Below are 17,736 nucleotides of genomic sequence, written 5' to 3' on the forward strand. Positions count from 1 at the left end.
ATGCCAACACTTTTATGTAAATTATGATCACCGGAATTTTACTTGTAAGGGCGCGCTCGTATAGACAATTGGAAATACTCCAGTAAAGTAAAAGTACCTCAACATTGAAGAAAATTACAGTACTTGAGTAAATGTACTTAGTTACTTTACAGTACTGGTGACTATTTACCTTGTTTATTGTTTTCTATTGGCTCTTGGATGTATTTATTGTGTTGATAGTGTGTTGTTGTAGCTTGTAGGGCTGATGCATCTTTATGTACAGATCTAGTGGTTGGTGGTTCTCAGTCACTGTGACTGATTCCACTCATTTGGTTTAAGATGAAAGAATATTTAAGTGGTCAAACTAGCAATAGCATACATAATAGATCATTCTATAGTAGAATAGGCTTTGAATTATTTTTGAAGATAACACATTTTGCATTTGAAATGTTTTAAAATAGCCTCTCTACAACCTCACAACACATTACATATATGCACTGTGAGCTTGTAGATCGACTGATTGTTATGCTACATTATTAAATCGTGTGTGTGTGTGTGTGTGTGTGTGTGTGTGTGTGTGTGTGTGTGTGTGTGTGTGTGTGTGCGCGTGTGAGTGTGATATCATGTGACCCAGTCACTTATTTTGGGCTTGTTTTCATAGACCTGGCTGCTTGTTTCTGTCACACAATCTGGCAACACCAAACTGAACAGTGTCAGAAGTAGGAAGTAAACACAGTCCTCCATCAGTTCATATAGGGTGAGAGATTTATGTTCTACAAGTTAATGTAATGTGTTTTATAACTTATTCTATGTTGTTAAAGTTAATGTTGTTTAAGTGTGTTATAACTTATACCAGAAACCTTCAGTGTTGTTTACAAAAGTTTGTCTAAACTTAACAAACAATGGAACAGGTTTTACTTTCACTTTCTACTTATTACCCTGTCTGTCTGTCTGTCTGTCTGTCTGTCTGTCTGTCTGTCTGTCTGTCTGTCTGTCTGTCTTGTGTGTGTGTGTGTGTGTGTGTGTGTGTGTGTGTGTGTGTGTGTGTGTGTGTGTGTGTGTGTGTGGCAACACTTATAGAAGTCAGATCAGGACATTAAACCATTATAATTACAACTAGTTTGTAGCTTGTGTTGAAGATTAAACTTCTTCATAGATTTCATAGTTTCATAGACTTGTTCACAGAACTATCATTACTGTTGTGTCAATTAATGTTTTTTGTTTGTTTGTTTACACATTATATTTTCTATTAACGTGTTGGATTCATGTTCATGTGTTTTTATAGACATTTAACATGACCTTTTATTTGGCTCTGTACTTGGTATGCCCCCCCCCCTGAAATGGGCATGATGCCACTCATGCATTCAGCATAACCCTTATTTCTGTTTCCTGATGTATTTCATTGACTGTAACGTTGACAGGTTTAATAAAGACCTAAAGATGAGTCAGTGTGTGGAGAGAGAGGAGGAGGGATCTGACAGCCCAGAGTCTCCAACATCCAGCCGTGTGTCTATGAAGAGTGACCAGTCTAAAGGAAAACCTCCTGACTTCACTATGGAACCTTCAGACACAAAGTATGTGAATCCTCCACAATATACACACTATACACTATACAACACACTATACAATGTACACAACACTATAACATGACAATGTCATCTCATAAGTGCAAATTATTCAAATGAAAACATTCTTTAGCTATCGAGAAGTTATCATGAATCCAGGATGTGAATGAATTAACACCGATTTAATACACAACTAACTTGACTCTTGTTGTGTTTGTTTGTCAGGATGAAAAGACCAGCAAAACCAACCACTGATGATGAAGACTGGACATGTAGACGCTGTTACATCAGGAACACTGCTTTAAGATGCAGAAACTGCAACGTGACGAAGAGCATAGCCACAAGGTAACTTTGGCTCTCTGTCTGTTTTTTTTCTTTCTTTCTTTCTTTCTTTCTTTCTTTCTTTCTTTCTTTCTTTCTTGGTGAACATTTCTCTGATTATCCAGCTGCATGTCTATGAACAGTGACAGTTCAAAGGATTGACGTTTGAACTTCAGTTGTGGACCTGAAAACACAAAGTGTCACTGATCTGTGTGAACCTCAACTGATAGACACAATGAATGCATTCACCTTTGAATTATTTATGATGATGATGATGATGATGATGATGATGATGATGGTTTTATGTCTGTATTAAAGGTGATCAGGGATATGTACACCAAACCTTTTGATTGATTGATTGAATATTTATCAGACAGAAATGTAAAAACAGCACAGAGTACAGTCAAACACTTTGTCTAAAAGGATAACACCAAAAAAGTCCTTGCGGTCTTGTTGCCATTGGGGTCCTAGGTATTCAATTCATCAACATATAAAATAACACCAAACTTTCAATATCATCACAAATATAAAACACTATATGTACAGAGTAGAGCATCTTTAAAATGTTGTTTGATTTTATTTGTCACTATTTATATGTTTACACAACAATTACTACAACTACTATTATTACCAGTAGTGGAAGAAGTACTCAGATTTGTTTGTTTTACTAAAGTAGCAATACCACAAGTATTTATTCAAAATGATGCTTGAGTAGAAGTATAAAAGTATTGATATCAAAATATACTAGAGTGTACCAGAATATAAGAGTAAAATTGAAATTAATTATTAGTTGTAGATCTGCCATTTTCTACCTTTTTAACGTTTTCCCAGAATACAGATAATGGGGTTTAAGTGGTTAATATATGTTTATACAGTACATTATATGTATGTATGTGTATATATAAATATAATCATTATTATTCTTGTTTATTTTTAATTATAATTGTCTGTGGGAGGTGGGGGGGGGGGGGGGGTTAGAAGGGCTCCCGCAAAAAAAAAACTGTCATGTTTCCACCTGTACAGTTACATATATATCAGATATTATCATATAATATTAAAGTAATACTAGGTAACGTTTTCAACAAAACTAAAGTTAAATTGTATATCTTTTGCGAGTGGCAAAAGTTTCACAACACCCACTCCGTGAATTTCACCCCCGGAAGCCTTTTATTTATATATTTTCTATTGAACGTGTACGGGGGGGACTTTCCCGGGAAAATGACGTTCCTGGCCAACGTCATGACGTCGTGGCCGACGTCCTCAGGAACTACCGCAACGGTTTCCTGTTTGGCCAGGAACTACTGCGCTATTAACAAAAAGGAACCTCACGCTGATTTTAAGAGAATGTAGGATTGGAAGATCGAAAAAGAACAGAAAAAGAAAGCACAGCTCATGGTAACTAATGCTCCACTGGCTAAGAGAAACGATCCGTAGATAGTATAAAACAATTAAAAGATCGCTTTTTGAAAAGCTTCCGGCTTCCGATGAAAACGAATGGAATTCTGGGTAATCGAGGACTAGGGAAATTGTATGCAGTGACGGTAGTGACCAGCAGAGGTTGCTAAAAATCGTTATTTGTGATTCTGCATTGTACAACTTTAAGTCATATCATAATGATAATGTGTTCCTCATTATTTCTCCCTCCTCTTTCTATGTCTCTGTTTTTTCTATCATTGTCTTTCTCTCAGCTATGACTCCATCACAGCCCTCCCTCTCTCTGCAGCAGACATGAGGAAGTCTAGGCATAAAGGCATCCCACAGTGGGACCGTGACCACCATGTCCGCATGCTGTGAGTGTTCATCACACAGAAAGCAGAACCAATACAATGTGTTCTCACCATCTTCTAGACCCCAGACCAGCTGAACTATTATCACTTATTATATGATGAGTTGAATCTGATGTCTGACTTTGTCTCTTTCATTCTCTGTGTGTTGGTGAGCAGTGCAGAGGAGATGTCAACAGGAGACCCAGCTAAGGACAGTGACCTGCTGACTGATGCTCAGAACATAGAGAGGAACAGTTATGAGTCAGCTAACAGCAAGGTAAGAACCTAATATTCTCTCCATGACATTTATTTACATGTTCTAATGAATACATGAACTACATATAGCGGTCAGATACATGTCTAACATTTAACTGTTCCTCATTCAGTGACATAAAAAATATATATATATAATAAATGTGTCTAAAATAGGGATGCCAGGTAACCACATGAACCCTAGCGTCCTTTTTCTGAGGCGAACATTCGACGAAAATAGTCGATCTACAAGCTTACAATGCATCACAATGCAACCCGCGGTGAGCTTTTAGATCGGCTATTTTAGGCAAACAGATTTGGTGTTGAGAGAATAAAGCATCAGACCTAGTTCAGAGCCCTGGGGGACCCCGTTCAACTATGTATAAAGGGTTAATGTGGTTATCGTTGTTGTCGGGCAGAAACCTTGTATCTCCACGTTTCAATTCCCCCCCCCATAACTTAATGCCCCATTTCATCATGCAAGAGTGTCACTCAAAAGTAGTGAAAATAGCAGATCTACAAGCTCACGATGCGACACTGTTATGCCCCAGTCTAGGGGTACCTGAGACACAACATGAATATGTTCCTGCCTTCCCCAACTCCTAAGTAGCCACACAAACAAAGGGTTTAATGTGCAAAAAGTAGTAAAAACAAAGTGGTTAACATAAGTTTGGGTCATACATAAGGGTTTAGGAATAACACAAAATGAATAATAAAGTCAAAATAACTATTTGGAACTCAATATCTCTGACCTACCAAAAGAACCAATAATACAATATCTTACCTTCTTAACATAAACAATAAGCAAAAGGATCAACCAGCTCAAAAGCAACCTATACCAACTCAAAGTAACTATATCAAAGCAAATAACTCATAAGTAACTGAACAAACAGAAGTTATGGTGGCCAGTTGGAAGAGGAGGAAGACGGGCTCTGAGGTCTGTGTTCCTCTCATATAGGGAAACTCCATCCTATTAGCCACTCAGAAGGCAGAACTCCTGGAAGCTCCCCTCCAATCGCTGGCCGGCCTGGAAGTGTTCCCCACCAATCGCCTTCCGGGCTTGGCACACCTGAATTTGCATACATTCACCCACACAGTCTCACCTCTACCTGGCACACACACACCATTCCACACTAGAACCAAATCATAACAAAATATAACAACAAATACGACCACAGTCGTAGCAAACACGTTTTGAACATGTAGTTTAGCTTTATTAACAATATAAACCTTGTATACTTAAATTGAACAGGGTTCCTCAGGGGTCTATTCTTGGCCCTCTACAGATCTACACACTATTGTGAGCTTGTAGATCTGCTATTTCCACGGAATGTTTTCCCCAGAATAGGGAAGCTAGGGTTCATGAGGTTAACAGTGTTCTACTTACATGGGGTTAAACGTATCAATACTGCAATATAGAAATACTCTGTTACAAGTAAAAGTCCGGAATTCAAAATGTACTTGAGTAAAAGTATTAACATATTGGCGTCAACATGTACCAAAAGTACTCATTATACAGAATGTCCCATTTCAAGTTTTCAAATGTGTGAGATGGTGACTCTCACTCTCCTATTGGTCAGATGGTGCAGCTTGACTGATGTTTTGCACCATATGTTTCCTATTCAATATTCACATTGATTTCCATAAAAGTCTGATCGCTATAAAGTCAAGACAGACTGCACACATTATTCTAAATTATCAAATCCCTTTAATCACTCACCTCAGCAATAGATCTCTCTCTCTCTCTCTCTCTCTCTCTCTCTCTCTCTCTCTCTCTCTCTCTCTCTCTCTCTCGTTTTTTTCTTTTTGCACACGCATGCCTCCCCCTTTTAATTGCCTGCTCTTGGCAGCGCAGCATGACACACAGAGGAGTTCTAAATAATTAGACGTTTGTCAAATTCAGTTAATAAAAGCTAACGTTAAAATCTTGACCGGACAGAGAAAATTCCAGGTTACAACCGGCAGCTAACATTTTGGATGTGTAGAACATAGAACATTAGTTAATCTTAAGATCTATGTTGTTGATCCTCTGGGAATATCACTGAAATGATCAATGGAATGACATGAGCGTAAATGTGTGCAGGGTCCTTCATACAAGAGATGCACGCACACACACACACACACACACACACACACACACACACACACCTAACATTTCTGCTTTTCCTTACAGTTAACGGGTGGGGCTACTTCAGATACAATCATTGAATTCACTTTATCGCTCAAATACCGGCAGAAGTGGATGTCTCAGTGGTGCATGAGTTAACACAGTTTTCCACTTGGGGGGATTTGACAGCGTGAGAAATATGATGTGTGGCGTGAGTGCATGTGAAGAGGGTCATTAATGTGTGTCTCACGCTCATTGTGTGAGAGTTGTCAGCTCTGGTTAAGGAACAGTGTGTTAACACTTGATGTAGCTTCACTCTGTCATTGTCTGTTGATGTGTGAAATACAGGATGAATACTATAAACTGTTGAGAGAGAAGAGGTCTGAGCTGGAGAAGAAGAGTCAGATGAAGATGGGTAAGGTTCTAGCCACACACACTCACTCACTCACTCGCTCGCTCGCTCGCTCGCTCACACTCACGCACGCACGCACGCACGCACGCACGCACGCACGCACGCACGCACTCACTCACTCACTCACTCACTCACTCACTCACACTCTCTCCCTCCCTCCCTCCCTCCCTCCCTCCCTCCCTCCCCCCCACTTAAACCCTAGGGGTCTGTACTTGGTCCACTCCTTTTTCCCCTCTACACCAGATCTCTTTGTGAAAATTTGCCGATCTACAAGCTCACAACGTGACGCGTTGTGAGCTTGTAGATCGGCTAATTGTGTCAGTTGTTCATACATTTCCACAGAATATTATGAGCTATCCAGAATAGTGAGTCTAGGGTTGATGTGGTTAAATTAACATGTTCACACTGTGTCCATTTAACTACTTATATACTGGAGGGGGAGGGGCTAATCTCCAAGTATGATGTAAGAACAAAATGGCCGCTGTGTGAATATGGTTAATTGAGTTTACAGTGATATTTATGTAGCCTACAGTCATAAAACAATGTATCAGACCTCATGTCTTCTATACTCTTCATGTGTAATGAATGTTTGTTTGTTCTTCTATAGAGAAGGACAGTGATGACAGTGAGCACTTGAGCAAAACACAGTCTATTCTGAAGTGGAAGCAGTCCATAAGTCACAGATCAATCAAGGTGATTATAGTTTTACAATTTTTATTTTTTTTGTCCTTCTTAGTTTGCTTTATTTTTAGTATTACAAAAAGTATTATAGTATGTAATAGAAACCAACCAAACTGCACCATTAAAAAAAGAAAATCTTAGTTATAACTCGCAAAGTTTTCTTATCCACCCACAATATTGCTCTTCCTAGGCTATTGCTGACACTTGTCATTCATTTGCACTTGGTTTTATACTTTACTGTCATACTACTTCTAAAAGATAACAATCATATTTCAGTTTTGCACTTGATGTTATAACGGATAACATTTTAGTACAGCTACCTACCTTAGAAGTTCATAACAATATATATTTGTAAGCTGTCTTACACACTGTTCTACACAATTTACATGAAACAGTTTCTTAGTCATTGTTCTCCCATATGGCCTGATCTTATGAATGAGAAATTATTGTCAAAGCAACACCAATGTTGCCAGATTGTATTAGAGAAACAAGCCCAAAAGAAGTGAATAGGCCGTATGATCACACTCAGGGGGTCCTCAGCAAAATGACTTATTATAGCTCAATCAATAATAATAATAATAATAACAACAACAACAACATTCCAGGCCTGTCCTGGAGAGAAAATTATTATTTCATATTATTACTATGTATTTAATGATAGAGAAATAGAGATGTAAATTACTTGATAATTCTCTAACAAAAAAACTTCAACTTATTACTTTGAAAATAACAATGTGTAGAGATAAGGAATAACAAACAGTGGTGGAAGAAACAAGTAACCCTAGCATCCCTATTCTGGCCATGACATGATAGGTGAACGTTATGGCAATTTTATTTTTAAAATGGCAAAGATAGGTAAATATTTGCGTGAAGCAATGGTACCTCTCATCATGACTGGTGGGAGGAGACTGAAAACACCTTCTGTACTGTCTCGTCATGGACCACTTCATATCTTAGATGGTCATGAACACGTTCCTCCAGCTAACAGCCTATGATATGGGTTCAACCCATTCTGCTTGTAGAGCATCGTTGAGTGTCTGTGGGCCGGACAGACAAACATGCTACCTAAGATTTTGGGGTTAGGGTCTTTGTATAAAGGCTTAGATGTTGGAGTTATGGTACTTGCATTAAAGGCTTGCAGGGCCAACTCCTTCTGGACAATACATAATCATGCAGAATAACTGTTGAGACAGTAAACACTGTCAGCATGAATTCCTAAGGTATTAAAATAATACATTAAATAATATATAAATAATACATTCATTTTTCTCTTCCCACCCTGGTAGACAGCTGTTCTCTGTTTTCACCCTGAAATATTGGCTTAATACTGAGTCATGATCCTCTGATTTGAGCATACCTGCGGAAAATGAATATTCTGAAGTATTATTAGGGGTTAGTGCTTTTCTGTGTGGTTTCTTTAGGCTGAGTGCCATTTACTAGTGTGTCAATGTGGTTAATAAGTAAATGTCCATGATTTAATTTCCTTTTCTCTTTTTTAGGGAACTACTCATTCCCATGTTGTCTCTGGGACTAAATTAAAAGAAGAGAAGATGAGCACTGTAAAGCAAAAAAGACGTCTCACAGCCGCCTCCTCCTCCACAGCTGGAGAAGTGAAGCATAGTGAGATGGTAGACACTTTAGATCAGAAGACAGAAAAAAGCAGAGTAATGGTGTTCTTTGGAAGAATGTGGGAGTATATGAGAGGAGTGAAACATAGTGAGATGGAAGACACTCCAGAGAAGACAAAAGAGTTGGATGAAGAAAGAGCCAGAAGCAGAGTGAAGCATGCTACAGAGATGCTTGAGGAGATAGTATCTGAGGAGACTCTGTTTGACCCTCCCTCCACACCTGGTGATAACCCTCCCATTCAGTCCCAGTCTCAACCCCAAATCTACCCACTGGAACCTGGCAAGCATCACTCAGGCACTGAAACTCCTTCTCCATCAACTAGCACATCCTCTGACTCCACTCTCAACAGACCCCACATGGTTTCTTCACAGAGAACACTAGACAGAAAGAGAAGAAAAGAAGCGTTGAAGGAGACTGATATTCCCTCATCAAACCTCCCTCTGCTTCCCTCTACTTTAGATGAGTTAGATGAGTCTGATATTCCCTCTTCCCAAGATGCTTCACAGGAAGTAATTACACCCAACATGTATCCCTCTGTTGTTATAGTCTCCCCCATGTTGTCTTCCTCATCCACATCACAACAGTCCTCCCATGATTCCCCAGAAGAAATAATGTCATGTGACACAGCCTGTGATTTGTCAACCACAGACCAGCCTGTTACAGAGTCACTGTCCTCTGTGCATCCTTCCTTGGAGCTCCAAGATGAAACTGATCTAAATTCATGCTTCAGTGGTTTGAGGATAGAAGAATCCATCTCTCTGCCTCGTTCTCACAGCTTACCCTCACTGAGCCAAATTCCACGTTTAGAGAACAAGACAAGTTTCACAGCCAAGCGGTCCCACAGCGTAAATGATGTAAATGATGTTACACTACTGTACAAAACACAGAAAATTACACCTGATATCATTGTTGTGGAAAACAAGGAAAGCTACAGGTTCCACTGCACCCAAGCAGGACTGTTCCAATGCAACGTGACCGACCTGGTGTTTAAGATGAAGACAGAGGGAGATGTGACTTACAGGACAGTCCACTGGGACCGAAGGCTTCTATCCCAGCTCGGCATGAATAGGCCTGCAGGACCACTGTTTGACATCAAAGGTTCTCAGGGGTCTGTGTGTCAGTTACAATTTCCACATTGTGAGATCCTCTCCATGGGTGGAGGCAAATCCTTGTCTGTTGTCCATGTGAAGGATGATGATGGCTTTGAGCTGATCAAACCCCATATGATCACAGAAACTCATGTTATCATAGATGTAGCTGAATTATGTTTACTTGGTATCATCAATAAGTTGTTCCGGCCCCGTCCTGTCCGGGCATTGGTGTCGCTGTTTTATACACCACCGAGTGATGATAATCATCCCAGTTCAACTCTGAAAGTGTTGCTGCTGCCTCGGAACGTTGTGCTGAAAGAAGTGAAGAAGGAAAGGAAGGAGATGAATGGAGAAGAAATCTACATTGGAAACCCTCCCTGTAAACTAATCCCAAAGCAAGAATACACCCTCTCCACTTACCCTCAAGATGATTCCATCAAAATTCAACCAAATAAGGCAGAGTTTGATGACTCATCCTATAGTGATTACATCGAAACATTTGACATGATTTTAAAGCAAAGGCTTAGTTCTATTAGTGTACTTCTAAGAAGCAGTAAGACCTCCGACTGTCCATGGGAACGTGATGTAGACCTTTCAGCTGCTGCTTTAAGAAAACAACAAGTTCAGTGCACACTGAGTCGTCCAGCAGAAGACAGACTGTTTGACGTGCGGAGCAGCTTCATCGACAGCGTTTCACATCCCGTTCTCAACGGTCTCCTGGACAAACTTTTAGAGAGGAGCATTATAACTAATGGTGAGCAGGAGATGGCTGGTGGGATGCAGAAGAGAGATGACAAGGCACGTTTTGTCATCGACACAGTGAAGCGCAAAGGACCTGATGCAAGTTCAAACATGATATCAATTCTCTGTGATCTGGACACGTGCCTCTCTGAACATCTTGGGTTGATGTAGAACTGGAATGATGTACTTAAGATACCTTCAGTATCCAGGCAACTTCCTGATTCTTAGTTTGTTCTAGATGAAGACAGAAGTTGGACACATTGGTTGGTTGCAGTTGGATCATTATTTAACTGTTATCTTTTTTTATTACATGATCATCCAGAATTACTTCAAAGTAAATGAACAATGACAAGTGCAATGCCTTGCTCAAGGACACTTCAACAGGGTGATTGGTTGTTACATGGACACTCATTGGCTGTTTCAGGATTAAACACATGATGTTACATGGACACTCATTGGCTGTTTCAGGATTAAACACATGATGTTACATGGACTCTCATTGGCTGTTTCAGGATTAAACACATGATGTTACATGGACTCTCATTGGCTGTTTCAGGATTAAACACATGATGTTACATGGACACTCATTGGCTGTTTCAGGATTAAACACATGATGTTACATGGACACTCATTGGCTGTTTCAGGATTAAACACATGATGTTACATGGACTCTCATTGGCTGTTTCAGGATTAAACACATGATGTTACATGGACACTCATTGGCTGTTTCAGGATTAAACACATGGTGTTGGACACTCATTGGTTGTTTCAGGGATTAAACGCACTAGTCCATACCCGGTCGACACATTCGTGGGGGGATATGCGCACATGATCTGGCAACCTGGGAGCCATACATCCCATAGCTCGCGGGGTCATCCCACAGCTGGGCAGCCGTAACCATGGCGACATTCTTTTAGATAAAAACGTGAATAAACAGCTGACAGTTGGGGAAATTGAAAAACGGGCTTCGCAGTTCCGTGCACATGGTAATGGTCAATGGCTGTGTGTAATTTCAGATCAATAGCTCCAGTCACTGAGGAGAACCGGGCAGAACAATTTAGGTCTCACCACCACCCTACCTACCTCACAGAGCTTTGTCAAATTATAGGAGGATGTTGTTACATGGACACTCATTGGCTGTTTCAGGATTAAACACATGATGTTACATAGACATTCATTGGCTGTTTCAGGGATTAAACACATGATGTTAGGACACTCATTGGCTGTTTCAGGGATTAAACACATGAACACTCATTGGCTGTTACAGTATTAAACACATGATGTTACATGGACACTCATTGGCTGTTTCAGGATTAAACACATGATGTTACATGGATAGTCATTGGCTGTTTCAGGGATTAAACTCAGTTTGTATCTATGACCAACATGATGTTTTGGCTATTATGACCTCAGGACACAAGGATTTTAGAAATGTATTTTAAACAATGTTTTAACTTTAAAATATGAACTGGAATCATGTGTTTATTTTGATTAAACCAGAGCAGGCTCTACTTTTAATGATATGTTATTTGTATTCTTCTGTACTCTTGTTTTGCCCAGTTCAACTAAACAGACTTTCTCAGGGACACTTTGATACAAAGCCTGGAGAAGCTGAGCATCGAACCGGGGACCTTCCGACAGAGCGCGCGTGCATGCGTGCGCGCGTGAGTGCCTGCGTGCGTGCGTGCGTATGTGCTGAAAAAGGTGAAAGTTTATAATATAGGATTGTAGTACTCTACTAGCCTGGCGTAGACAGACTATATCACTGTGTGGATATGAGTCTGGTGCTTCTATGAGGAATTTTTTTTCTCCAAGGGGGCGGGATCAAAACAATGACTCTAAACGCAATTGGTTAGACCTACAAACCAACTACCAATTACAGTCTCCCATATTCGAATACTGGGCCCTGATTGGTTACCCACGTCTTCTGGAGCAGGAAATGGATTCTCTATGGAGCGGTGCCAGACCCAAATCCCAGAGTGCAATTTTTTTTTGCACTCGCAGATTTGTCTGGTCCCAGGCTAGTACTCTACAAGCTCTGTATTTGCTGCCAGAGGGAGTGTAGTGCATTACTTTGACAATTGGCACTGGGTGGAAAAATGGGTTACAAAATTGTGGGATAAAAATGTAGATGAAAAAAAACCTCTGTATTTGCTCTACTTTTTCTGTTTGCCACTAAAATAAATGCTTTATTTCTGTTTGTTAACGTGTTACAAACAGAATAGAAGTGATAAATAAATGAGCTCCCAGCTCAGGAACTGGTGCTGTGGGATTCTACACATGGACATTGATCACTAAGGTTTTAGTGCCAAAAGTATTGGCATCAGAATATGCTTAAAGTACCAAAAGTAAAAGTATTAAAATAATAATAAAATAGCAGATCTACAACCTCACAACGCGTCGCATCGGGGCGCGTTGTGAGCTTGTAAATCTGTTATTTTCAAATAGCCCAGGTATAAAATAGGGCTGAAGTGGTTAATGTATGTTGTATAATATAATAATGTATATATGCAAAGTAACTAGTGTGGTATATTAGCCCTTATTGAACAGTATGCAAGTCAAAACCATATAGAAATGATACTAAAGAAATAATGTGTTGATTCACACTAAAGTACATGATGTTAACTTGACCAAAATGTCTACAGAACATGTGGCTGGTAGCCTAGAGTGCATGGGTGTGAATGGCGATTTACATTTCCATTGTTAAACCTGACGACATCAGGTCTGGCCATTGTCTTCACACCCAGGCTTCCTGACTTACAGTTGCTAATCAGATAGCGACACTGATCAAAGAAGTTGATCTTCTAGGTGGGGGGATTCTCTGACCCCCACCCACAAGAACTTAATGTAATGTGAACCTAGAGTATAAGAGTGACTGTAAATGACTAGTTAGCTAGTACTGTCTCACACGCCGTGAGGCTGGGGGAGCTCAGGGGCTCCTGCCCCTGGTTCTCTGATATGATGCTGTTTGTTTATTATGGAATAAATGAATGATTCTGAACATGGAACCTGGTCCGGACGTCTCTTCTCTTCTTCTCCTCTACTTTATTACAACCAACCAGCCTGGTAACCTGCAGTTTACTGCCAAAATACACGACACTAGCAACTAATGTTTTCAAATAGTTGTAGTGGAGTAAAAGTACAATATTTGCCTCTGAGATGTAGTGGAGTAGAAGTAAAAATATTGAATATTGGAAAAACTCCAGTAAAGTAAAAACAATACCTCAAAATTGTACTTGAAGTACAGTACTTTAGTAAATGTACTTAGTTACTTTACACCACTGGAACCAAGATGACTGCAGGCTCCACTGGAGGTTTCATCTGAGGTCAACCTAATGAAATGGAATGATAAAGTAACCATACAGTATATATACTGATGGCTAGTTATCTATGTTTGAAACATTTTAACACTTGTAACATCTTGAATGGGGGGACCCTGGCACCAAATATTTTCATACGGGGGTCCGTGGCAGAATCAAGGGCCCAGCTTCCTGCTGTTCAAGTGACAGTTCATATAAATGGCCTGTAGTTTTGCTGTTTTACCCCTATTGGTGTCAGAAAGAATTAAGCGGAAGGGTTTTTGACAAACTTTAGACTTGATGTTCTTACCTTAATAAACATTGTCATAAATACTATTTACTTCCAGTCGCTATAGTTTAAAGTCTCCTTTCAATCATCATGATATGTGTTTTGGTAAATTATGGTCCCATTTATTTTTAAATTGACGATAAAGTTGGCTATGCTCTAGGAGGGGCGGGATGATTTGATTGACAAGCTACTCAACCAATAGCATTCATTCCCCGCCCCCGCTCTTGATTGACAAGCTACCCAAACAATACTGGTCTGGTTGCATTCTGCAGGATATGACGAGAAAGATGGCGGATTTGAAATTCCTGAACAATCGGCTTCATATAATGGTCTGTAGAAACCAATTGTGTGGCTTAGTCCATTCTTTTCATACAGTCTATGGGCAGAATACATATTAATGTGAGGGTCCTTGAAATGAAAATGTTTGAGAACCACTGTCTTAGCTGATGTGTATCTCTGAAACTGTACGAAATGTAGCGCTGTCCCTTTAAGAGAAGTGCATAAAAAGGGTGGCCAGGTCTGCGGCCTTCTGTTTGTCCAGAAGCCTGCATTTGGGTGTTTGGTGAAAGACTTGGAGGAATACTGGGTAAGGAAACTTGTGAAGCAAATGTTATGCTTTTCTAAGTCAATTTAGCAATAATGGTGACATGTTTTAATAAGTGGCATTCTGTATCCCCTTCATATGATTCAGCAAGTGTGGCATTTTATGAGGGGGGCTGGGACTGTGCTGGAATCAGTAAGGTAGGGGGTAGGGGGAGGGTTTTTTAATATAAATCTTAGGCCTGCTGTTAGCCTAATTTATTTTCCAGAGCCTCCAGGTCCTTTCTATGGTTAACTGTGACTGTGTCTCTGTGAGCTACTAAACGTTACCAGAAGCATTATTTGTACTTAAGTGCAGTTTTGAGGACGTTTTACTTTACTGGAGTATTTCCAATTTTCAGTACTTATACTTTTACTCCACTATATCTCAGAGGCAAACATTGTACTTTTACTCCACTACAACGGGGGCGTACTTGAACCCCTAAAAAGTTGTTGTTTGCGGCCCACCCAGCTGACCACTTAACCGTGGTGGGCCTGGCCCACCCAGCTAGCTGACCACTTAAAGGACGACTTCACCTATTTTCAACCTATCTTCATATAATTAGTCCTCACTAATACTCATGATAAAATGGTGCCATTTTTTTCTACTCGGTCTGTATCTCAGAGGAGGGCTGTGGACAGTCCCGTCTACCAGTGACATCATCAATGGGGAATCCAAGCTAATAGAAACTGCAGGCTTTCTATTCCTGGAAAGTTGCAATGCAATAAAAGAAGCCATTGTTCTCGTGTTAATACAAATCTAAATAAAAAATGTGAAATCTTGTTGGAAAACTAACGATGATGTCACTGGTAGACGGGTTTCTGGACTGTCCACAGCCCTCCTATGAGACACAGACCAAGTAGAAAAAAATGGTACCATTTTATCATGAGTATTAGTGAGGACCAATTATATGAAGATAGGTTGAAAATCGGTGAAGTCGTCCTTTAACCGTGGTGGGCCCGGCCGCATGCATTTTCATGATCAATCAATCCCACATACAGAGGTGGTTTCAAATCTGATTCAACATTCTAAAGATGCGTCTCAGTCATAGACTGTATGAAAAGAATGGACTAAGCCACACCTCTGGTTTCTACAGACCGTAAATGAAGCCGATTGTTCAGCAATTTCAAATCCGCCATCTTTCAACATCGCGTCATATAGAGACACACGGGGACTACAAATTTCACGCCCACTTTTGAGACAGCGCCGCTACTCGAGGTCCGTTAGAACGATGAACAGCAGCTGCCAATGCATTCCCTATGAGAGGATATGAAAGTTAGCCTACTTTTAAAATTATCCTGCATTAACTGGAGACGATATTGATTTAAATAAAAATATGTTTCCAAATGTGAGTGTTTTTGTCAACATATCTTCTTGTTTTCTTAATAGTTGATGTGTTTCACATTTAATTTGCCACTTTAACGAGTTACCCATAATGCTAACACAGCATAGGGTAGACAGCAGACGGGCATTTCAGTGACATCACTGTCTTTATGAGCGCCGAGCGCCGACCAGTGGCGTACGCACTGTAGAGGCAGGAGAGGCGGTCGCCTGCCCAACTAAGATCTCGCCTCCCCTAAAAAAAAAAAAATAACCCGAAAATTTGTCATTACGTGCTTAATGTCCTCAAAGTCACGCATCCAACAAGCTTTGAACTGAGCAGATTGGACCTTCTGTTCCAGAGATAATGACCAAAACCTATTGAAAACGGCCACTTTCGCCAGTTTTCTGGGTATTGAAAACCTCAAGGGATGCGTCCGTGACGTATATACCATGCGATATAGATCTCCGATGCTAGCGGTTTTGACATACTGATGGAGTATATTATAGTATATTGTGGGTAGTATATCGAGATGAAAGATATGGGACATTAAAAAGGACAAATTAAACAAATGGGACAGATTATTAGAACACAAAAAAAATCGCTACAGCCTCAGTAGTTAACCAGTGAAATGACGGTATTTTACAATGCCTCTCATAGAGATTGCATTGAGAGCTGCAGTTCATCGTTCTAACGGACCCCGAGTGTCAAAAGTGGGCGTGGATTTGTAGGCCTTCCGCTTCCGGCCGTGTGTATCTATCCTGCAGAATGCCACCAGACCAGTATTGGTTGGGTAGCGTGTCAATCAAAAGCGGGGGCGGGGAATGAATGCTATTGGTTGTGTAGCTTGTCAGTCAAATCATCCCGCCCTAGAGCATAGCCTACTTTATCGTCAATTTTAAAATAAATGGGACCATAATTTACCAAAACGCATATCATGATGATTGAAAGGAGACTTTAAACTAGCGACTGGAAGCATATAGTATTTATGACAGTTTTTATTAAGGTAAGAAAATCTAGTCTAATGTTTGTCAAAAATCCATCCGCTTGCGTTAAGATAAATTGCGTTAAGATAAATTCTCTGTCCAGGAACAAGGCAATACATATGAAGACATACTGTATCTCGCGCCATGGCAGAAAATGGGTTCACAATGTCCTATATCTACATTTTAATACAGCATGCTTTGATATTAAAAAGAAAATGCACTTTTTAAAAGCACTTACTCCAATACCTTAACTGGAAACAACTTTCATTTGTAGTTGAGTAATGTATCACCAGGAGTATCTATACTTTGACTCAAGTACTGGGGTAGAGTACTTTGGTCCACCAGTGCTGCGAGTAGAGCCTCACTTTGAAGCGTTTAGTGATGTCCAGGACCCTCCACTGACCTGATACAACCATACATGCCCAGCAGGACCTTATAAGGTCAGCTGACCAGGGTCGATCGGTCATTCCTCGTACCAGGTTGGGCGGCAATAGAGGCTATGCGCGTGACATCATCGTAGCCGGAAGTTATGCGGGAACGCCTACTGAGTGGCAAAAAACAACTTTCTGGCCTTAACAGCCCATACATGCAAACAGAAAATTCCTCTGATTGTTTTAAACGACGTTAAACTCATCGACTTTGCAGCTGTACGGAAAGCTTAAAAACACTTAAAACCACTTAAAAACATTACTGTTTAAACAACCATTTGTGGAATGT

The 17,736-nt window shown here is 40.2% G+C and overlaps 1 protein-coding gene across 1 annotated transcript; it reads left to right on the forward strand.

The window, feature by feature from the left end:
* Positions 1 to 638: 638 nt before the first annotated feature.
* On the forward strand, positions 639 to 11,067 carry LOC308077573 (uncharacterized protein). The gene is made up of 9 exons (XM_080418319.1): positions 639 to 736; positions 1,401 to 1,553; positions 1,770 to 1,889; positions 3,554 to 3,655; positions 3,809 to 3,908; positions 4,842 to 4,946; positions 6,339 to 6,405; positions 7,010 to 7,095; positions 8,583 to 11,067. The coding sequence occupies exons 2-9, from the start codon at positions 1,420 to 1,422 to the stop codon at positions 10,713 to 10,715; spliced, it is 2,847 nt and encodes a 948-aa protein (XP_080274445.1). The 5' UTR covers positions 639 to 736; positions 1,401 to 1,419; the 3' UTR covers positions 10,716 to 11,067.
* The last annotated feature ends 6,669 nt before the right edge of the window (positions 11,068 to 17,736 follow it).

This window comes from Gymnoscopelus braueri, assembly GCF_963280865.1.
Source record: "Gymnoscopelus braueri genome assembly, chromosome: 21".
Classification (NCBI taxonomy): domain Eukaryota; kingdom Metazoa; phylum Chordata; class Actinopteri; order Myctophiformes; family Myctophidae; genus Gymnoscopelus; species Gymnoscopelus braueri.